Source organism: Melanostigma gelatinosum, assembly GCF_949748355.1.
Source record: "Melanostigma gelatinosum genome assembly, chromosome: 22".
Taxonomy (NCBI): domain Eukaryota; kingdom Metazoa; phylum Chordata; class Actinopteri; order Perciformes; family Zoarcidae; genus Melanostigma; species Melanostigma gelatinosum.
In genome coordinates, this window is record NC_136655.1 from 6,609,829 (window position 1) to 6,629,742 (window position 19,914).

Consider the following 19,914-nt stretch of genomic DNA (forward strand, 5'->3'; position numbering starts at 1 on the left):
CAGCGCGCAATGCAACAGCAGACATGGAGATTATGTTGGTAAGAGAGCAATGGCCTGCAAATTAACCCCAATATATAGTATAAATATATATATATATATATCCGTTAAAATGATACATACTGTATATTACACACCTAACATTGGTTCTATAAAAGAATGCATTTGGCCTGTAAACTATAAATATTGTGTTTTACCAGCAGTTTTTTCATTAAAATTGGCCAACAATACAGCTGTTCTCATCCCAATTAACATTTGAATGTCATGATTTTATCTGAATATTATTGAATGTATGTCTCGCGTCATATCCTGCTCAATAGAACACAAACACAGGCACGTAACAAATCACAACCACATGTTTTCTTCAGCGACAACATGGCCTCATAATGTAACCGTTGGCCGAACACTCGCTGGACACACAGATGCGCACTGGCGCACGTGGTGCAAAACAATTAGGATTGTCTGTTGAGGGATTTTCAGGGCCTAAGCTCTCAGGGGGTGAAATCTCTGCGACAGATGGGTGGACATTTGTCCATAACTGCACACTGTTCCTTCTTTCAGCGATCATCTGTTCCCTGATCTGCTGCGGAGGTCATTAGCTCGCTGACCAGTGAGCGGCGTCACACAGCGTTATCTGCCCATGAGGAATCCCACCATCTTTGAAGCGCAAACGCTGAAACAACACATTTTGAACTGTCAACCTGTATGCGTTAGTGTAGGGTCGACACATCTGTTTCATGACAACGCCGCGTACTTTGGCAGCCGCTAACTTCCGGCTAATAGCACATTTCGTGTTGAAAGATGAAAAACTGTGTGCGGTTATTAAACTGTATTGTTGGTAAGCAGCTCTTAAAATGTGATGTCACTGTATTTTCACCAAGGCTTCCCTTAAGATTTGTTTTATGAAACAAATTCAACTATGGCATCTTTAAACATCATAAAATGCATTCATATTTTGGGACATTACTATCAGAGTAATAAAAAAAAAAATGTATTGATGTGCAGGGTTCGATATGAGCACGTCTTTGCTTATTTAATCAAATTGTCTGCTTACATTAAGCAATCAAATCGAGTGACGGCGGAACACTGATATCATTTCCATTTGCAACCGCGATTGTGAAAAAAACAATATGTAGATTGCATTCCAATGACAGACACTGTCTGCTGATTTCTCATTACGCCTACCGTTCATTTGCATGAAGAAGACATGAACTGCATCAATAAGACATGTGAATAATTGACTTCCAACCAAGGGGACAAGTCTATGCAGCGAGTGTAACATGACTAACGGCAAAAGCATATTTCTATGCACAGCCGTTATACGTGGGCGTGCAATATTGACATATAAAAGACGGCGTCATCTGTGGCATCTGGAAGTGTCAAGGACGAGGATGACACATCTTTCACTGAGTCGGCATGGTGCCCAAGAGACAGAAGAGTGTTTAAAAAAAAAATCATGGTTGAGCCAAGCTTTGTCATTTTGATTGATTGGGAATTATAGAGGCAGAGGACACTGGAAATACAGTTTTGCATTTTTGCCAAGTTATGAGGAAAGTGGGACAACACTACTGTGGGCGTTTTGTCTTAGTCCTATTCTTTAATACGTCTAATTATTATGAGTCTGTTTTGTCCTTTTCATAATGGTCTCCATAATCATCTTCTCTAGTTTCCAACAAGATGTCTGGCAACCTGAAAAGTGCAGCGAGGCAGACACAAATATACATATAAGCATATTTATAAATCAATCAAAAGAGCCACAGAAGTGTCGAGTGAGCCAAAACAAGTTATATCCTTGATTACCATACAGCCACTACATAAATGAAAAAAAAACTGAAAGTCATCCCAGAGATCCCCTTACAACAGCTGTTCTCTTGTCCTTTTAACACCCAAACACAACACACACACACACACACACACACACACACACACACGGTTGGATTACCGACAACTGGGACTGTCTTACGCCTTGCTCAACTTGTGCATGAAAACAGCTAATATTCTACCAGGGAGTCACGAATCACCCGGCAGCTACATCCTCCGAGAAATGAAGCAATTTAAAAGCACTACGCACCAAATGTGATATTCATGATTTGGATTCCAGCAGCAGCCGAGCACAGCCGCCCTGTCATAACTGAGCAGACGTGATTCCCATTCAGACTGAGGGGAGGGGAGGCGAAGTAAAGAGCAGAGGTTTTTGCAGGAGAGGAGGATCCAGCTCTTGAGTATTGGTGGCCCGGATGGGAAATACAGAGAGAGAATATGTCAATTTGAACTCATCACATCCATCATCCGCCCATCTACTCCGCTCTTAATCCCGCTCACTGTCCCTGAGAGACAATCGTGCAGCGAGGCAGTGGATCCACTTTTCTTTGTGGCTCCGGGGACAGCTCACCCATATCATCACAAAACAATATATATTTTCTCATTGGTTTGGCTTTACTACGCCGGTTCACTCTCGTGGCTCTCATTAACCTCGTTTCCAGCAGCCGGCAGCTGTTTTCAGCTAAAAGCTTTTCATAAATCATCTGTATGCTACCTGCCCGGCAACAACGGGCAGACAGGCAGAGTTAGCGATGCGCTGGTGAACATAGAGGAGCATTTAGCAGCTAACAAAACAGATATATGTACAGTAAAGAGAGATTTGAATCGCATCTTTTGCATTTGATTCGACCACTAAAAGGCATGTTTGTTATTTTGTTGAACAGGAAGAAACGATCATTGGACATTGATGTAAAAATACAAAGAAATTGCTTTATTTTTGCATATAAAAAGGTGCACAATACTGGTTGTGATCTACAAGTGTTACATTTTTCATTTCATCTCGACTTGACGCTTTGTACTTTACATTTTGCTTGCCAGCAAAATGTAAATAAGGGTATTCATAAGTATTTTAACAAATGGCCGATCATTTAGATTTAAGGTGAGGACAGTGTTGCCTAGCTAGCCACACAACTGTGTAAGCGTGTATGAAAAATGTTTTTTAGCAAACTTTAGTGTGGCTCTAAGGTTTTAACCTTGTGTTGAATGCACATGCTCCCAGAAAGTAAGTCTAATATTGAGAGAAATGACCCGTGATAGATTCAGAGAAAAGTGAGCTCGGCTTTAAGATAAGGCAATAAGACACGGATATCAATGCCAGAGTGGAGTCTGTGCTGGCAAATCCGCAGGCTCATTGATCTGAGAGCATCCGAACAAGGATACTGCAGCAGCCAGCAGGCACTCAGCAGGGTTTACTCTGTTATGTATGCTAAGATGCATGTGCTATCTGGAGGTCCCAGCATATGAGCTGGCATGCATTCTGCGCTCCAGCTGGTACGAAGCAAGCAGGAGAAAAAAACGAGGGCACAGAAGGGGCGCAGTGAGTCAGTGTGGAAAAAACATGCGGGTTGCCAGGTGGCATGTGGCACGTTGTGGTTTGTGTGCATTAGTGAGTGCTTTGTGTGTAAGAGAGCAAGAGCTTCAAATATCTGTTAGAGTGTGGGAGGCAGCAGAGAAGCACCTGCAGCTATATGAGAATCCTGGGATTTCCACCTTAGGCGATGGGATTGCTGCCTATCAGACACGCACGCGACTCTATGCACACAAACACACCACCTCCTCGCCGACGCTTATTGCCACACTTCTTGACTCCCACCATTCACATTCCCGCATTTTAACAAACATGGCAACCCCCCCCCCCCCCCCCCCCCCCCAGAGCGTAGACAGGAGGACCAAAGGACAGGGCGGACTGAACGGATGAGATGGTGGAGAAGAATGAGTTTCAAAGAAGTGGAGATGGGGACAGTCAAAGAGGGAGAAGGAATAATGAGGTGGACAACGGTGTCATTTGTAAGCTTTCTCCCTCTGAGAAGTTCGAGCTCACAGCAAAGCAGAAGTCTGCTCGGATGGAATCAACTTTTCAATCACATGCACTGTTTACAGCTGAAGGCAGCCTTGCATTTGCATTCTTCATATTACGCCACTGGAAGAGATGGGGAGTGTATGGCGTGAGCGAGTGAGCATTTAATTGTTCATTTAAAGCTTTGCCAATGTTTTTTTCTGCTTTCTTTCAATCAAGCAAAAACACAGATGAGCTGAGTAACAGCTGATCCAGTACATGCCAGTACTCAGGGTTTACTTCCTGGCTTCCTTCTGTCCGTACTTCACTTCCTAACAAAAGAACCTGTCCATGGTATTATTCCTAGCCCCTTAATACCTAATAATGGGCGTGGCGTTGAGTTATTTGAGTTATTTTTAACTTTTTATTGAATGAGGCGGAACAGAAACGTGTCTGTCTCAAAGTCACGCATCACTTCGCTTACGCTAAGCTAACTTTATCCCGCTTGAAGAAGAAGTATGACCTTTTCTGAAACATGCTTCTTGCTTGCTTGATGAGAGTTAGACAAGAAGGTCAATACCGCTCTTATATTTGCACACTGAATATGGAAGTACCGCTAGCAGCCATGGTGACTTCGCTGAACAGAAAAACTAAAAACTGTGAACAGGAAAGAAAATCCTGATTTGGAAAAAGAAAGTGTTACAAACGTCGAAAGTCCCAAACTAACTTTTTCTTTGAGATGTGACAGGCCGAGCTCCCACACTTCCCCCAAAAATCTCTAAGAAAGAGGAAGACACTTGTAGCGTGCCGCTCACTCGCTCAGGCGCCGGCTCAGTCAAAGGAATAACCAAAAAAGGAGAATATTCTGGATAAATATACAAACAAATATACACACAGCCCTCATTAGTACGTTTGTGACATGTCCCTGTCATCCTCCCACTAATAGAAATGTATTACTCCCCCTGCGGCACTGACAGCACAGCGATACACCATCTTGTCTGACCAGGATCAATGCACTAAATGCAAATTACAATGTTGCTTCACGTCTCCTGCTTGTCATGTCTCACTGCTTTTACATTAAAGAAATAAGACAGTGTACAGTACGCTCTCTCTCTCTCTCTCGAATTCTCTTCATATCTCTCTCATTGTTCATCATTCTGCAGAACTGTCAGGGGGCATGGTTGGCAAATCACGAAATCAACCCACTTATTGAATCCCCCCCCCCTCTGACATTTATCTTGTACAACTCATATCTTGTGTGTGTGTTTGTCCGTGGGTGAATCCATGAGAAAGCAGTTGTTTTTGACTCCTACTCTCCTTGCTAATGTGTGCTATTCCTGACCCACGCTCTTCAGGAATGATGTCTTAATGGCACGAATCATGAATCCGGATTAACAGAAACAATGCAAATGCAGCAGAGTGGAACAGACGGGGCTTAGCGCGGTGCGTTGTGTGTGTGTGTGTGTGTGTGCGTGCGTGCGACTCGAGGTAATTCATGTGACCTTGATAGTGCCGAACAAACAGCATTCACCACCATGCAACATTCTGAAGCTGATGCTTTTAAAAAACACAAGATTTCATCTTAGAGAATTTACAGACTACAGCTAATGTCTCCCTGTCTTTTATTCCCCTCGGCTCTGTTCCTCCCATGTGTGACATCCTTCAGTCTGAGTCTTAATGAGGAACAAGCTGCAGTCCGCTCGATAGGAGGTGTTTTGGTTTTTTTAATGTGACGATGTGAAAGTACTGACGTTTGTCTCGGAGTCAAAGATTTGCCTGGGAGTGTGTGCTTTTAAAATGTCACCATGCTCTCCCGGGCACCTGTGAAATCGCATCCTCAGCAGAACAGATGCATTTTAAAAAAAAACGAATTGAAATGCTCATTACACGTTCAAAGTGTGGAAACAAAAGGAGCCACCGTGACCTGGAAAGGACAACAAATCTACAGGGACAAGTAAAGATGACCAAGATATTCAGCGGGTGATTTAACAAAAGTTCTGTTCCGTTACAACTCACCAAAAACACCTGAACTCCTCTGTTTAGTCCCACCCAGTGGTGACAGTCTACCATGGTGCAGAATTAACAATCCACATGTTTAAATGCCAGCCTGGGTACTCAAAATCAATATCTATTACGCATTCAATTGATTAAACAGGACAACAACTGAGTGAATAATGTGAAAATAGAGGAAGAGCTTGAATTAGCTGTCGGAAAATGAAGCCTCAGCTTTTCAGGGGATGTGAAGTTAATCAAAGGCAAATCCAGCACAGGCCCTACACAGCGTCTGTGATACGACTTTACAGTATCCTCTAGGCCACTTCATCAAATCTTTACTGTCTTGCTTCCCTCGAAAATGTTTCAAGAGCTGACACCCTGACGTGGGTGATAACATGCTGTGGCGTTGTAGCCGATGGCCCTCGAGGGCATCAAAGTGTTTTCTGGCCAAACACATTTGCTATATTTAGACACGAAAATGTGCACTGCAAATATCCATAGGGTCACTGAATGAAATATTGAGTCTTTAATTTGTTTTATGGGACAGGAGATTAAGAAATACCGGCAATTGTTTGACGCGCTGTGTAGTTTCGTGTCAATATAAGGTCACGTTGCAAACACTGAGATGAAAATTCAGCAAATTGAAGATGATTTGCACATATATGTTCCTATAATATGCAAATCATCTTCAATATATTGAAGATGATCTTCATATCTTCATCTGATTATACATGATTATACGATTATACATCGTCAATATATAATCATCTTCAATATATATTCGAGATATTTACTGTGTATTATGAGTGTATATATATATATATTATATATACACTCATACACAGTAAATATCTCGATGGCGATTTTTTTTTGTTCACACAACATGAACGCTACTTACTCCGCTTTCCTTGCGAGTCCAACTGAGCGGCAGAGAGTGGTGGGAGTCTGCGGAACCAGGGACTTGCAGCAGGGGCTCCTCTTGTCCTCCTCGGCGGAGTCCGGGCTGCCTTGGCTCCCTTTGGGTGACTGCGGCGAGGTGGGGACGAGCTGCAGCTGCTGCGGGTGGTGGGAGGAAGGCGCAGGAGGGGTCGGATGCTGCTGAAGCTGGGCCGATAGACCGGGGATCTGCTGCTGTTGCTGCGGCGGCGGCTGCTGCTGCTGCTGCTGCTGCGCCTGCTGCTGCTGCTGCGCCTGCTGGCCGAGATGAGCCGCCGCTTTGTTGCTCCCCGGGTGCTGATGGAGGTTGGCCGGCGCCTGAGGACTGACGCTGCGGTGAGTCGGGTGATGGTGGTGGTGGTGAAGCTGGGCGGGCTGCTGGACGTATTGATGGGGGTCCCGCAACTGTCGGTTCTCTCCTATCAGATCCTCCACCTTCCGCTCGAGTTCGTCGATGCGTTGGCGCTGCGTCTGGATCAGGCTTTGCTGGTTCTGGACGATAGTGGTGAGCTCCTTCAGGTAAAGAACGGCTTTCATTGGATTATCCAGCAGGCTCTCCATTGCTGACTGTAAATGTGGCCGTGTGCCCGACTATGTGGACTTCTCCTTCAGCTGGTTCTGGCGCTGCAAAATGTCGATGGGGCCTCCGAACAGTGCGTAACCGGGATGCTCTGGCGGCCGTCTGACGCCTCTACGCTCTGCTGGGGTTGGGTATTCTCTCTCTCTCTCTCTCTCTCTCTCTCTCTCTCTCTCTCTCTCTCTCTCTCTCTCTCTCTCTCTCTCTCTCTCTCTCTCTCTCTCTCTCTCTCTCTCTCTCTCTCTCTCTCTCTCTCTCTCTCTCGCTCGCTCTCTCGCTACTTCGTGAGGATACCAGAAATGGTGCTGATGCAAGGGGGGGGGTGGTTCAGCATCACCGGAGTGGACTGGTGACGTCAACACGCAGGGGGAAACAGTGACGCTGTCATGCACGTTTCACACGTAAATCCACAGTGTTTGCATCTCATTGAAATCCAACATTTGTGAACAGGAGCTCCTCACTCTCAAAGCCAGAAACCAGAGATCGGAGTGTCAAACGTGTTAAGGCATCAAAGTAAAGAGAGCTGCTCTATATATGGGAGAATGGTTTCATTTGTGAAACACACTGTTCCCAATGAATTGTCTGTGGAGCAGTTAAAAATTGAGTTTTGGCACCACTAGCCCTGGTCACATGGTATTTTAAAATGTCAAACATGTAATAATCCTACAGCAAAGCTCTGTATTTGGTTGTGTTTTCTGGATTTGCAGCGTTTTTTTTCTCTGCTGTCAAACATGTTTTTTGTCCATGTGGACGTGATTAGTATGGCCTGTGGTGCTCTTTTTGTCAAACAGCAGTCTTTGTGTGTTGCATGGAAGCATTTTTTGGGGCATTTTGTTGCCCTGCAGGGATAGAAAAGAATGGCATGGTTGAGAATGTAGCTTCCTCTTAATGACGCTCACTTAGCAGCACCAGTATGAAAATGATTTGATGAAAAATGAATCTTTTTTTTTATTTACAGGTTCTATTTTGCACATTCACACTCACCAGTTTTGTTCTGCAAAAAACTCTGCTGTCGTCTGCTCCTGCTACGTTGAGGGAGCGGTATGATTTTTTCTTTGCAAATTGGATCAGGCAAAGGAGGCGGCTGCCTTTTCGTCTGTGCCTCGGTATCTCTGACTTTACCAAAAGGGAAATAAAAAACAAGTCAATCAGACGGATCGCATGCAAGCACAGCAAGGAAAGGGTTTGCTGGGTTTGAAATGGGTTTTAGGTTTGCAGAGATGATCCCTCCTGATACTGACTGAAGTGATATCTCACGGAGAGAGTGCTCCTCTCTTCTGGTTGTTGTAGTGTGATGCTTTTAAGATTTGCACTTTCATTCAGTTGTTGCGTTGCAAATGTGCAGGAATCTTCACTCCTTGTGGTCTATTGTCAAGTGGATAATGTTTTTTTATGTGTAACGGGCCTCTGTATGTGTAGGTGACAGAATGATTTACACTGTCAACATGATCAAAAAATTTTTTTGAAATCCAGAGGTTGCCCAAATTCAGCATAAGTAACTCACTGTGTCAGAGTCGAATGAAGGAAAGGACAATCTGCCATATTCATCCAGAACAGGAGGCGGCATTAACAATATGCTTTGATAAATGCTATGAAGATTGTTAAAAGTTTCATCAAACTTTTTTTTAAAACAGCTCAGAGGAAATATTCAAGCTAAATGCTAAATGTCAGCCTGGACCCCAACAACAATGCTAACATCCTGGTTTAAAGCAAAGATAATGTTCACCATGTTCTTAGTTTAGCTTGTTAGCATGCTGGAGTTTGTCAATTAACAAAGCATGAGGCTGATGGGGATGCCATTCGTTTTGCAGGTAAATCAAAGCATTGGATCTAAAACCCAAATATATCAACCTCCTTGTGATACAGCAAAGTCAGGGAATCACCAAAGTTATTACAATGTATCCTCCGGGCACCATTATTGTCATTGCAATCCATCAAATAGTTGGTGAGACATTTTAGTCTGGACCAAAGTGGTTTGACCGACAAACAGACAGAGCTGTATTGTCATCTATGGCTAAAAAAAAGCAGACCAACCTCAGGTAAAATCTTTTTATTTCATCACATTTAAAAGCTGTACGACCTCAGAGAGATCAGTGATATTCCGATTCCTCACTCCTGAAAGAGATTTTGATAGTTTGAAAGGCTGGCGTTAAAGTTTTGCCATTACAGGCTTTCTCCCCAGAGTCCTGTTTTGTCTCGAGTTTGTGCTCAGTTGAAAGTAGACCAGCAGCATTCATATTCGAAAAAGTTTCCATTTGAAGGGATGGCTGTCATTCATTCTAACCCTCCAGCATTTAAAGCGATTCCTCGCTTTTTCCCAATCTTCCCGACTCGGCAATAAAAGAAAACTACTCCATTCTTCAGCTCTTTTTGGGCCAGCGCTTCTCATTAATATTGATAAGTGGCCCTTTGCATGCACCCGACTTGACTCAGAATACGAAAGAGTTCATGCCCTAAGATGACTCAATGGTTATGGATGTTTTATGTGTCACCGCTTTCCCTTTCGGCATGAAAAGTTTCAGGGGAAAAAAAAGGAAAAAGGAAAGATTTTGTTTATAAGCTGTCACTGCCATCTTTTGCCCACAAATGATGCCAAAGAAGTCAAGCGAGTTCATGTCGTAGAAAGGGGAGAGGGAAGTATAAAGCTGATGGAAAGGAGAAAGGAATTTTTTGGATTCTTAATGACATTAAGAGAGAAGTGATAAGAGCAGTCGACACGATAGAGCAATTCATGTCGGAGATGAATTACTCGAAACGCTACACTTCATTAGTGGCGGTGCCAGTTGAGATGTCACTGACACCATGAGCATCTGCACTTTAAATGGTTCAGCAAGTGGCAACAAGTACAGTTTACTACACAGTGTACAGCTGTTTTATAAAATGAAAATAAAAGATTATTCTAACACGGATTGAAGGTCATCTTGTAAACACGACTGAGCGCCACGCTCTGTGATGCTATATACCTGGACATAGTACCGGTAGTGTTAAATGCATATGTTGGCAGGCTGTTATGCCAACTCGGCAATTTGCTTCAAGATTTCCATCTTTAATCCAGATATTTAATCCAATAAGAGTGAGAGAAGCAAACCTGGCTCCATGGCCGCTTTGGTGTTCTAAACCAATACCCATCAGCCCCCTCTGCCTTCTTACTGGCCCAGAGGAGATCAATAATGAGAAGGGAGCGAGGCCACGGCACCTACTGTAGATCCATTTACACCATTAGAGGTGATGGATGGAAATGTGTGGATGGAGCAGTGCTGGGATTAAGATGCACATTGGCGTGGCATTGAACTTTTCCCATGATGAAAAATGAGGAGATAAAATGTTCTTAACGGTCTTCATCAAGAATTTCAACACTTTCTTCGATTGGGTGAGAAGTAAGTGTTGTCAAAGAATTAATTGTGTGTGGCACACTGTTTAACACCCTAAAGAATCGTTGCGTTTTACCGCCTGTAAAAATGTATGCACCTATAAACACGTCTCAAGTAATGCTGGAGAGCTGCAGCTCACTCCCATTATCGACTCACTTCCCCTTTGTAATTAGTATGCTCCCTCTTGCGGAGTTCAGGGAGGTGGATATAAGGGGAACAAAGACAGAACGATGGCTGTCACAGGTGGGCGGGGTGAGGCCTGACCTGCTGTGAACCACCGCAGAAGCTGATGAAACAGCCCTGAAACCGAAAGACACACAAACACAGAACATTCTCAACGAGCTTCTCACTCTGGTCCACGTAATTGTGTGTGAACTCATACAACACGCAAAGTGTTTGACCTCATTCAAGTTAAAAAAGAAAAGAAAAAAGATCATGGTTTGTATTCAAAAATATATATTACCTACAATGTCAGCGTCAGCTGTCTTCTGGATGATACAGTCCAGTGTTTGTTTGACTCATCCACCACCCATCCGACTCACCTTTTTGTGGACTTTCTTGCTCGTTATACTCGTTATACACGGAACTTTCCTACCAAGTCATTTTCAATAACGGTCACTTCATATGCTACGTCACATTCGTAGACATCGTAGACATTCATGGTATCCGTGATTTGCGGAAACGGACACTGCGAACATTTCTTTCCTGGCGAAAAACATTTTAGAAACCTCAATATTGAGCTTATTTCATTGAATTCAACATTTAATGATGTGTTAACAGGTTTGCAAACATGTTTGTGTTCACTGGGCTCAATGTGCTGTCTTTTCTCAATGCATACTAAATACAGATTCATTGATACAGAAATGCCAACATATTCAATGTGGCTCATTAGTTAACTTGAAGTTTCAGTTCAAGTGAGGCGAAGTTAACCCTTGGACCTTTTAGTTGGGTCAAATGGAATAGCAATGAATAACAAATGTGTGCCTTTATCGCTTTGTTTGAAAAGAGATTCACCTCACGCTCCAAACCCAATTAACACCTTTTGACTGAAGGGAGCATATTGCAAAATATGTGTGTGTGTGTGTGCATGTATGTGTATATGTGTTTCTTTCCGTTTAAACCCTTGAATCCACCAGTCTAATACGATATTTAAAGCTCCTTTTCCGTGTCATTACCTCCAAATATAGACGAACATTTAGAAAAGAAACAGGATTTGCCTCAAGCTGCTTATTTGTCGCATCACCACAGAAAGCTGTAAACACATACAGTAGCTAGTTAGTGCGACATGAGGTCACAGACATGGGATTGGTACAGGACGGGCGCCTGTTTGCAGCCTCTAACAAACAGAGGAATGTGAAGGTGGAGAATTAAATGAATGGCTCTTCCCCGTTGTCTTGTTGAAAAACAATATGTTTGAAGTGGTTATTCCTGTGCCAAGAGGTGTAGGAAATTCACTACACGCCTCTTCCTCAAATGAAAAAAGGCTACCGGTATTTACTCATGGAAAGGCAATATCCCAGAGCACAATATCAAAGATGAGACAATAAGAAAGGAAAATATTAAGACCCGTTGATATAGACAGCAGATATGTATAAGGAGAAAATGTGTAACACTGCAAATACATGTCAATCACGTGAATTTAATCCATATCGATTTGGACATATTGACAGCAGGCCCTTACCAATCCAATCACCCGACTATCCACCTGGCTGCACACCTGTTCCGCATTAGCCCATATTTAATATTGATATGTAAAACCCCTCATGGGTCAACTAGAAATAGAATTGTCAGATAGCTGAAAGCAAGAAAAGTTGTCTACTTCCACCTCAGCCAAGAGTTCTTTTTTTTTGCTTGCCTGTGTCACAGTGCTCCAGCCATGTGTGTCTGCGCACTTTAACCTGTCTGTTGAACTCTTCAAAAGGAGTTATTTGAGTTTTTAAAATCTGGCTGCTCTTCTTAGTTGTTTTTCATATTCTGTCTGCCTCCAAGATGTTGACAGGCCTGTTAAAGTGCTTTAGTTTCACAATAAAAACAAAAAAAGTAGTGCAGTAGCTTTGTTTTGGGGGGAGTGCGAGAGTGCATACAAAGAAGGAATGTTACATTCTTGTGTACCATGTTTGTGATATTGGTTCAGGATCACTCAGACTAATTCTGACTCTCGCTAAAGGACATTTTGACAAGATGACGACATTAGCTGCTACACGAACTGAGCCTGGAGCTCCCAGTCTCAGGACAGCCCGTCTAATCACTGTTACTGTCAAATATATTCCAATACTGTCAACCCCCCCCCCCCCCCCCCCCCAGTCCCTGCAGCAATAAATACACTGGTCGTGTTGTATACCGAAGATTAAGATCAAGAATACGTTTTTACAAACATTTTCTATTTATAAAATCCAGGTTTTTCCACTGCCAATGTTTTTAATATCAAGTGTGACACAGTTCCTCAAAGGTGCTAAAATAGCAATGCAGAGCACGATTGAAGGATGGCCTCCACACGGTAATCAACATTACTAGTAGCTAGTAGCTAACGGTGCTGACAATGCACATCTGGAGCATTTGTAGTATGTGACGGTCGCCCTCATCAGTTCCTATTTATAGATCGAGACCTGGGTTGCTTTTCGTTATCAGCTTTTTAACATGACCAAACACACACACACACACAGTGGCGGTTGATGATGTGACACACAGAGAAATGATTGTGACTTTTCACCATCCAGGTTCCGACACAATCATCAGACATTTGTAAGTGGTGTCTGGCATGTGTGCGATATGTGTCTCAGCTGTCCATAACCAGCCCATAAAAGCATACAATACACCAACTGGAGCTACTGTTGGTGTCATACTTCAAATAACAGCCAGTCGACTCACACAGACAGAAGGAGCACATGCATGCATGCAATGTGTGCGACAACAATGCCAGAGGGTTTCGCTTTCCAAGGCTAGGAGTTATGGACGACAGCATCATGGCTCAGTTCCACAGTCTGAGATTCAAGTCATGTCTCCTGTGGTTTATTTCTGTCATCTAAAAATATAACTTATCAAGACGTAGTGAAGCAGCAGTCGTTCTTTTAAACTTCTCACGTTTTTTTATTTGAATGGACACCATTTTTCTTTGTTCAAAATGTGCAACAATCCGGAAAAAGTAACCGTCTCCCTCATTATTTATGACTTGCGATTGTCATTTAAATTGAGTTTCACTTTCAATATTCTTTCTCTTCTTTTATGGCTGTGTCTGCAAGATCTATATTTAAACATCATGAGGTTGAATTTAGGTAGGTGACATCTGATGCGCCCCCTTCTCTTGACTTATCGTCTTCCTTTTTAATCCATCATGAGTTAAGCTGCTTTCCATCATCTTAACGTGCCGCGCATAAACCGACTGGCGCCAGTAAAGTGAAACATGATAAAGTCAAGTGTGGATATGGAACATTAAAGACCAAAACTTTATTCAAATACATTTTAATTGTCGAAAGATGGCATAACAAAACAACAACAATGTACTTTTGTAAAAAAACAACAAAACAATGGGTTTCTACTCATTGCACAGAAAATGCCCATCGAGCAAATGGAGGCACAGCAAATGTACTAGTGGTTATACGTGCTTATGACCGGTGATTCCTACAGCTTTCAAGTCCCTTAGCCTTCTTATAAGTATTCCATACTTCTGTCTAGACTACTCTCCTTTTCCCTGTTATAGTCAACCAGCTTTGTCGTTTGCAGGACTCCTCACAAAGTACCTCACTGCGCTCCTCCGGCTGTATCGAACATCTTCTTGCGGCCCTCCATGCCTGACATGGCCTCCACGTTCTTACGCCAGTCACTCACTTCAGAAGTGAGCACCTGGGGTTAAACAGGAACAAAGAAAAAAACATCATCTCCCTGAGACAAGTTTCTGTTTCTTTCCGACATACTGGGAAAACCTGCAGGCTTAAAGTTTGGGATTCTGGAAACCAGTACCTTGTCCTGTTTGACGTCCTCCTTCTTTACAGACTTGAGGTTGGATCTGAGGTCCATCGAGCCCTTGTGTTTGGAGCCCAGGAGAGCTCTCATCATCTCATCTGCCGACACCCTCACCTTCCTCAGGGCAGGCTTTTTGAACTTTCCTCCAAGGTCCTGTATCTTCAGCTTCAGCTCATGGATCTAAAACACACGAAAGAAAATGAAATGAACTTTTTTTTAAAGATATGAATTTGCTAATACTGAAGCACTGAATAAGGAGAGCGTTCACTTACATCTTTGTTGTGTTTGGCCACTTTGGATTCCCAGTCATATCGCTCCTCGTCCACAACATCAATTTGTGTATGAAGCTGCTTGCATATTTTCTGAGGAGAGTTTTAAACACATCACTCAAACATGGACTTACATTCCCTTCTGTAGAAAAAGCTGTTCTTTTTTTATGGTGTATGACCCTTACTTGTAGTTCATCCAGTGATAAACCAGACAGTTGCAAAGGGGGCAAATGTTCTCCTATATAACGCACTTTCTCCTCCTCTCTCTCCTGCCTCTCCATCTCCAACTCCTCACAGGCTCTTGTGAGGAGAAGCATCTGATAGGACAAAACTGTTTTAAAACTTTGGTCTATTCATGTGAAAGCACTCAAACAGAAACCAAGTTGCCGTAGTAAATTTACATGACAAAAGGTGGTACGTATTCCAATACCTTGTGGCAATATAGCAGGTTAGTTTACGTCAAACAAAAGAGTTTATCATAACTCACCTTGAGAGAGAGCTTGCGAGAAGCTGTAATCTTCGACTTCGGCTGTGGAGAAAGAGATTTTAAAAAGGCACATTATACCAAGAATGAGCAAAATTACAAGAACATCTTGCACTATAATATAAACTTTCGAAAATGTAGTTTTTGAGGACTTCTATTTTGGAAGCACTCTGAGCGGTTGCTGCTAGACCATCAACTGCTCCATATACAGTAAAAACACGTATATGGAAAGTCAAATACGCCACCACTTACTGCAGCCGCATGTGAAAAGATAATGCTTTATTATTAGGATGAGGTCAAGGGGAAAGCTCTCATTGGTGCTGATAACAACTCCGGCCGGATAAGCACTGGCTGATCTTTGCCGTGTGCAACGGGACAACGTGTCCCCTCTCCATACACGGAGGATTAACACTGTGGAATATAGCCTGCTCACCTTAACCCCTTTGGGATTCATGGCTCTGGGTCTGTCGGGATGCTGAAACCCAAAACGAGGACAAATGAGTGTGATGATGCTGTATGCTGACAGGTTTAGATGAGAACATGGAGACTCTTTTTCTCTATTTCAATAGTAATCAAAGCAGTCAATGAAATAAATATGAACAATGACAGTAGCATTTAGGGATTTTATTTTCTTACCTCACTTCAAGTATTATCACAAAAACAAACATGAGAGAAACAGATATGAGTACAGTTTAGGGGTAATATGTCGCCCCAGTGAATCACAATGTAATTTGACCCATCAAGGCGCCACAGAGCAAACAGTCCTCACCCTTTGACAGGAGGATCAAAGCAAGGGCATGGCGAGAACAATTCCCTCTACTATATTCAGCATCACCTTTTTTCACTGTGACTACTGACACCTCAAGAGTTCTCGATCAAAGAAAACAAAACCGTAAGCACTGTAGTTACAAGTAGAGGATCTGGCAATTCAAATATTCTCATTAAGCTGACATGTATTTAATAAAGATCAAGCAATTAGATAATACACTTGAGAAAGAAAACTGTAAAACTGTTAAAACACTATAATAACAGCTCTACCGGACAAACTCTGTCAGACTTTAATGTACGTAAAGAAGAGCAAACTAAATTACAAATCATTGTACAAAATTCTAATTTAAACCACACGAAATGTGAGCACTTCACTGAAAGCCCTAAAGACTTAAAACTCACTGTAAAGCAATGGTTGTTTTACCTGCAAATGGGTGTCGGTAGAGATGAGAGTCAAACGGTGGCCGCTGGAGACAATGGGCAGCTTTTTATGTGAGCCTTGAGGACAGCAGATGTAAGGTCTGGTCCCAAGAATGTGCTGGCACGAGACCAAGCTTGAAAGATTACCTCCCCTGACACTGCAATAACACCAGGGGAGGGTAATAATAAGTCTTGAGCATAACCTTAACGGTATCGTTTAGATGTTTACTCCTGTAGCGCGAAATAATCATGAATATTGACGGGCTGTATCTTTCACATTTAGGAGTAAAGGAAATGTTTGAAATCTTATTTCCTTTCTTGCCAAGAGTTGATGAACTATGTAGCTGGAGCCAGAAGCTGGTTAGCTTAGCTTAGCATAAAGACTGGAAGCAGGGGGAAACGGCGAATGAACATGTGAGTACAAAAACCAAAGTGTAAAAATAGTCAATTCATCATTTTATGGGAGGTTATGTGCGGGACTATTTCTTGGGCAGGACCAGTAGGTTATAGGCAACGAGCTGTCGTTTTGACTTTGTTTTTGTACCGATTAAACAAGTATAAACTGTGCTTTAAACAGAACACGGCATTTGAGTCATCACATTCATCATGACTTAGAAGTAAGAGCAATAGTGGCTCATACATCGGAAAGAGTTCAAACTAAGTAAGATTTTATGAGTACAATACACACCCAGATAACAGGCATAGCTAAATTACAATCATATTCTAAGAATAGGTCAGGCCCCTCTCCCATCACAGGCTGCTTTTAACTATCGACGCACAACATTAGATTTCAAGAAACAATTCAGTCAAACGAAATATTGTTCTTTTCCTGACTGTTTCTGGGTATTTCGTCAAACATGTCCTCCTGTAGAAAGGTTTGAATATCTGCAGGTTTGAATATCTGCTGTTGTGAAGATATATCATTTATTGTCTCAACGGTCTCAGATTGTAAACAGAGAAGGAAAGAAGATGAGCCAGTCTGTCAATCATGTAGCATGGAAACACTTGCTACAGACACAGCACCGAAGGAAAAATGTGAAAAGGGTTGAAAATCTGCGAAACTAATGTTACTACATCAGCCGTAGCTGTAAATATTAGCATGCTAACATGCTAAACTGAGTCACTGCCGTTGACTTTGACTCTTTGTCCTGTGTGTTTGTATTTACATCATGCTGTCAACGATTTCTTGGCCGGACTTTATCAGGATTTCAGAGCTAATCGTGGCCTGAGCTCTGACACTTCTTGCAAATCACTTTGCCGCCGAAGCATCAAGTTGCTCTTCTTTCCACCGGCTCACACTGGAATAAAGCTGATGCAAGTGCTGAGGTGTTTTTGGTAAACAGCGCATTAGCAACGAGGACACCTTCGGATGAGGCGAAAGACCAGGGTGAAAAGGAAGGAGAAGATTTGTCTGCATATTAAATATCTCAATCCTTTAGTCATGTCCCCCCATACACAGATCTAATACATGGCTGTCAATTACACGTAAAAAAAAAGATGTAATTATAAAATATGTGATATAAATGTTCATACATTTGAAAAGAGAGAGACATATTTAATATAGACGATATAAATACTTATATTAGGTATCACTATTTCATTTTATTAATTATTCATATCCCAAAATATCTTCTTTGTCGATGCATCAGGCTTCAAAATATACAGACACAGTATTGTACACGTATAACAGGTCTGTATGTTGAAATTACAATCATGAAATCCAATAAATCATTTTTTTTTCCTTTGTAAATAATAAGAAAGGTAGACATGCCCCCTAGGAAACGATCTCATAACAGGTGCATGTATTATACAAACAGTGATATTAAATTGTTGCACTCCAAGCCTCTGAGCATCCAAATTCATTTCCCTAGTTTCCCAGAGCACACTTTCAGATATATAATCTGTTTAACATTTGCAATCAAAGTTGCTGTTAAATGCTACAGTGTAAAGCACTGAGCGCTGTGGCTTCCTGCCACTAATACCAGAGGAGGAACTGGAGCTGAAGAAGAGACAATAAAATAAAAGGAGCAAGACGCGGGGGACAACAAATGTTCTGTCATCATTTCTTTTTTTCCCATGATCCTCAGCAGGTGGGAGCTCTATTCCTGCTGCAACCCAACTCCCCCCTGTCTCCACACAGACACACACACACACACACACAAAGTAAAACACAGGGAGGCCTTTGGTAGCAGGGAAGGGCTTGTCATGCACTTTCTTGCTTTCGTAAATAGGTAGCTGACGGCTCAATGTGTCACCCCGTACATAACAGTTTGACTCGTTTTGAACCTTTGGGGGTGGAAAGAAAGAAAAGGGAACATTTGCTGCAGCTGCATTATTCTCTGAGGCAGGATGTTGATGGGTCGAGGATTTCACCTCCTCACGTGCTCTTTGAAAGTGTTGTATGTTCTGTCAGTTGTCTGTCCATCCGAACCCACTGCCACGACACAGCCAGTTCAGTACATTTGCTCACATACAGTACTAAAGTGCAATTTTGAGGTACTTTGTTTGAGTGTTCCCATTTTATGTTACTTTATACTTCTTCTCCACGACAATTCAGGAGGAAATATTTACACCCAAGATTATCCTTCATAGGGGCCAGTAGTTTTACTATAAATACTTTATGTTATGACTGGTAATGGTGTATTTCTAAACTGCAGTATACTTTCATTAGAGTGAAGGATGTGAATACCTCTTGATATTTATCAATGCTGTCCATCTTACTGCATCTCTGCACCCCTGTCTGTCTCCTCACACGTTCTGGATCTTGTGCAGGCCTCTGTAGCGGCACCGTGGTCCGGACACGGGGTGGAGGGAGGGAGCAGCTGATGCAGGACTTCAGCCAAGTGGCCTGCCATGACATCCCTCTGCACCCTGTTCTAACCTTGACGCTGCCCTCGGAGTTTCCCTGAGTAGCCAGGATCTGTCAGCTACCAGCACTTTTACCTACTTGTCTATCCAGATGAAAGGGGTGGGTGGGCAGTGAGATGACTGCAGGAGGGTTCTTGTTGTTGTTTACTTGGTTGTAGGCGCCTTATGGGTGATTCAAATACATTTCTTTTTATTCTTGTGTTGTTTAAATGTGTTTTCTTCATGTTTTTGTGCAGTGTTTTTCAAGTGTGTATTTTATTTATTTATTTTTCTTTTGTTTGTTTGTTTACTTATTTCAGAAGTAAATGTATTCATTGTATTTATTTATTTTATTGTTATTTTATTGTTATTTTATTAATCTAGTTTTTTGTATTTTGTCGCGTGCATTGGTCTCAAATTGTTAAATTGCTGAATTGTTTTTCGTCTCTTTCTGTTGTTACCACCTCCATGCT

At 42.3% G+C, this 19,914-nt stretch overlaps 2 protein-coding genes across 2 annotated transcripts in view; both read right to left on the minus strand.

Moving 5' to 3' along the window:
- iqsec3a (IQ motif and Sec7 domain ArfGEF 3a) overlaps positions 1–7,321 on the minus strand; it is a 73,647-nt gene extending 66,326 nt beyond the window's left edge. The window contains exon 1 of the mRNA XM_079294136.1: positions 6,708–7,321. Coding sequence (XP_079150262.1) covers positions 6,708–7,306 — 599 coding nt within the window. The 5' untranslated portion in view covers positions 7,307–7,321. The remainder of the gene's footprint in view (positions 1–6,707) is intronic.
- A 6,793-nt stretch (positions 7,322–14,114) lies between these two features.
- LOC306795713 (troponin I, slow skeletal muscle-like) lies at positions 14,115–16,648 on the minus strand. The gene is made up of 7 exons (XM_079294303.1): positions 16,599–16,648; positions 15,840–15,881; positions 15,410–15,451; positions 15,108–15,239; positions 14,926–15,015; positions 14,651–14,833; positions 14,115–14,533 (listed from the first exon to the last, which is right to left on the minus strand). Exons 2-7 carry the CDS (start codon positions 15,858–15,860, stop codon positions 14,432–14,434), a joined length of 570 nt encoding a protein of 189 aa, XP_079150429.1. The 5' UTR covers positions 15,861–15,881; positions 16,599–16,648; the 3' UTR covers positions 14,115–14,431.
- Positions 16,649–19,914: the final 3,266 nt, after the last annotated feature.

Bases quoted from the DNA above. Each gene is read 5' to 3' on its own strand.
- LOC306795713 (XM_079294303.1), bottom strand. From the start codon at position 15,860: ATGAATCCCAAAGGGGTTAAG. The intron at 15,016-15,107 runs GTAAGGGTCATA...AACTCTCCTCAG, and splicing joins TATCACTGGATGAACTACAA to AAAATATGCAAGCAGCTTCA. The intron at 14,834-14,925 runs GTAAGTGAACGC...CGTGTGTTTTAG, and splicing joins TGGCCAAACACAACAAAGAT to ATCCATGAGCTGAAGCTGAA.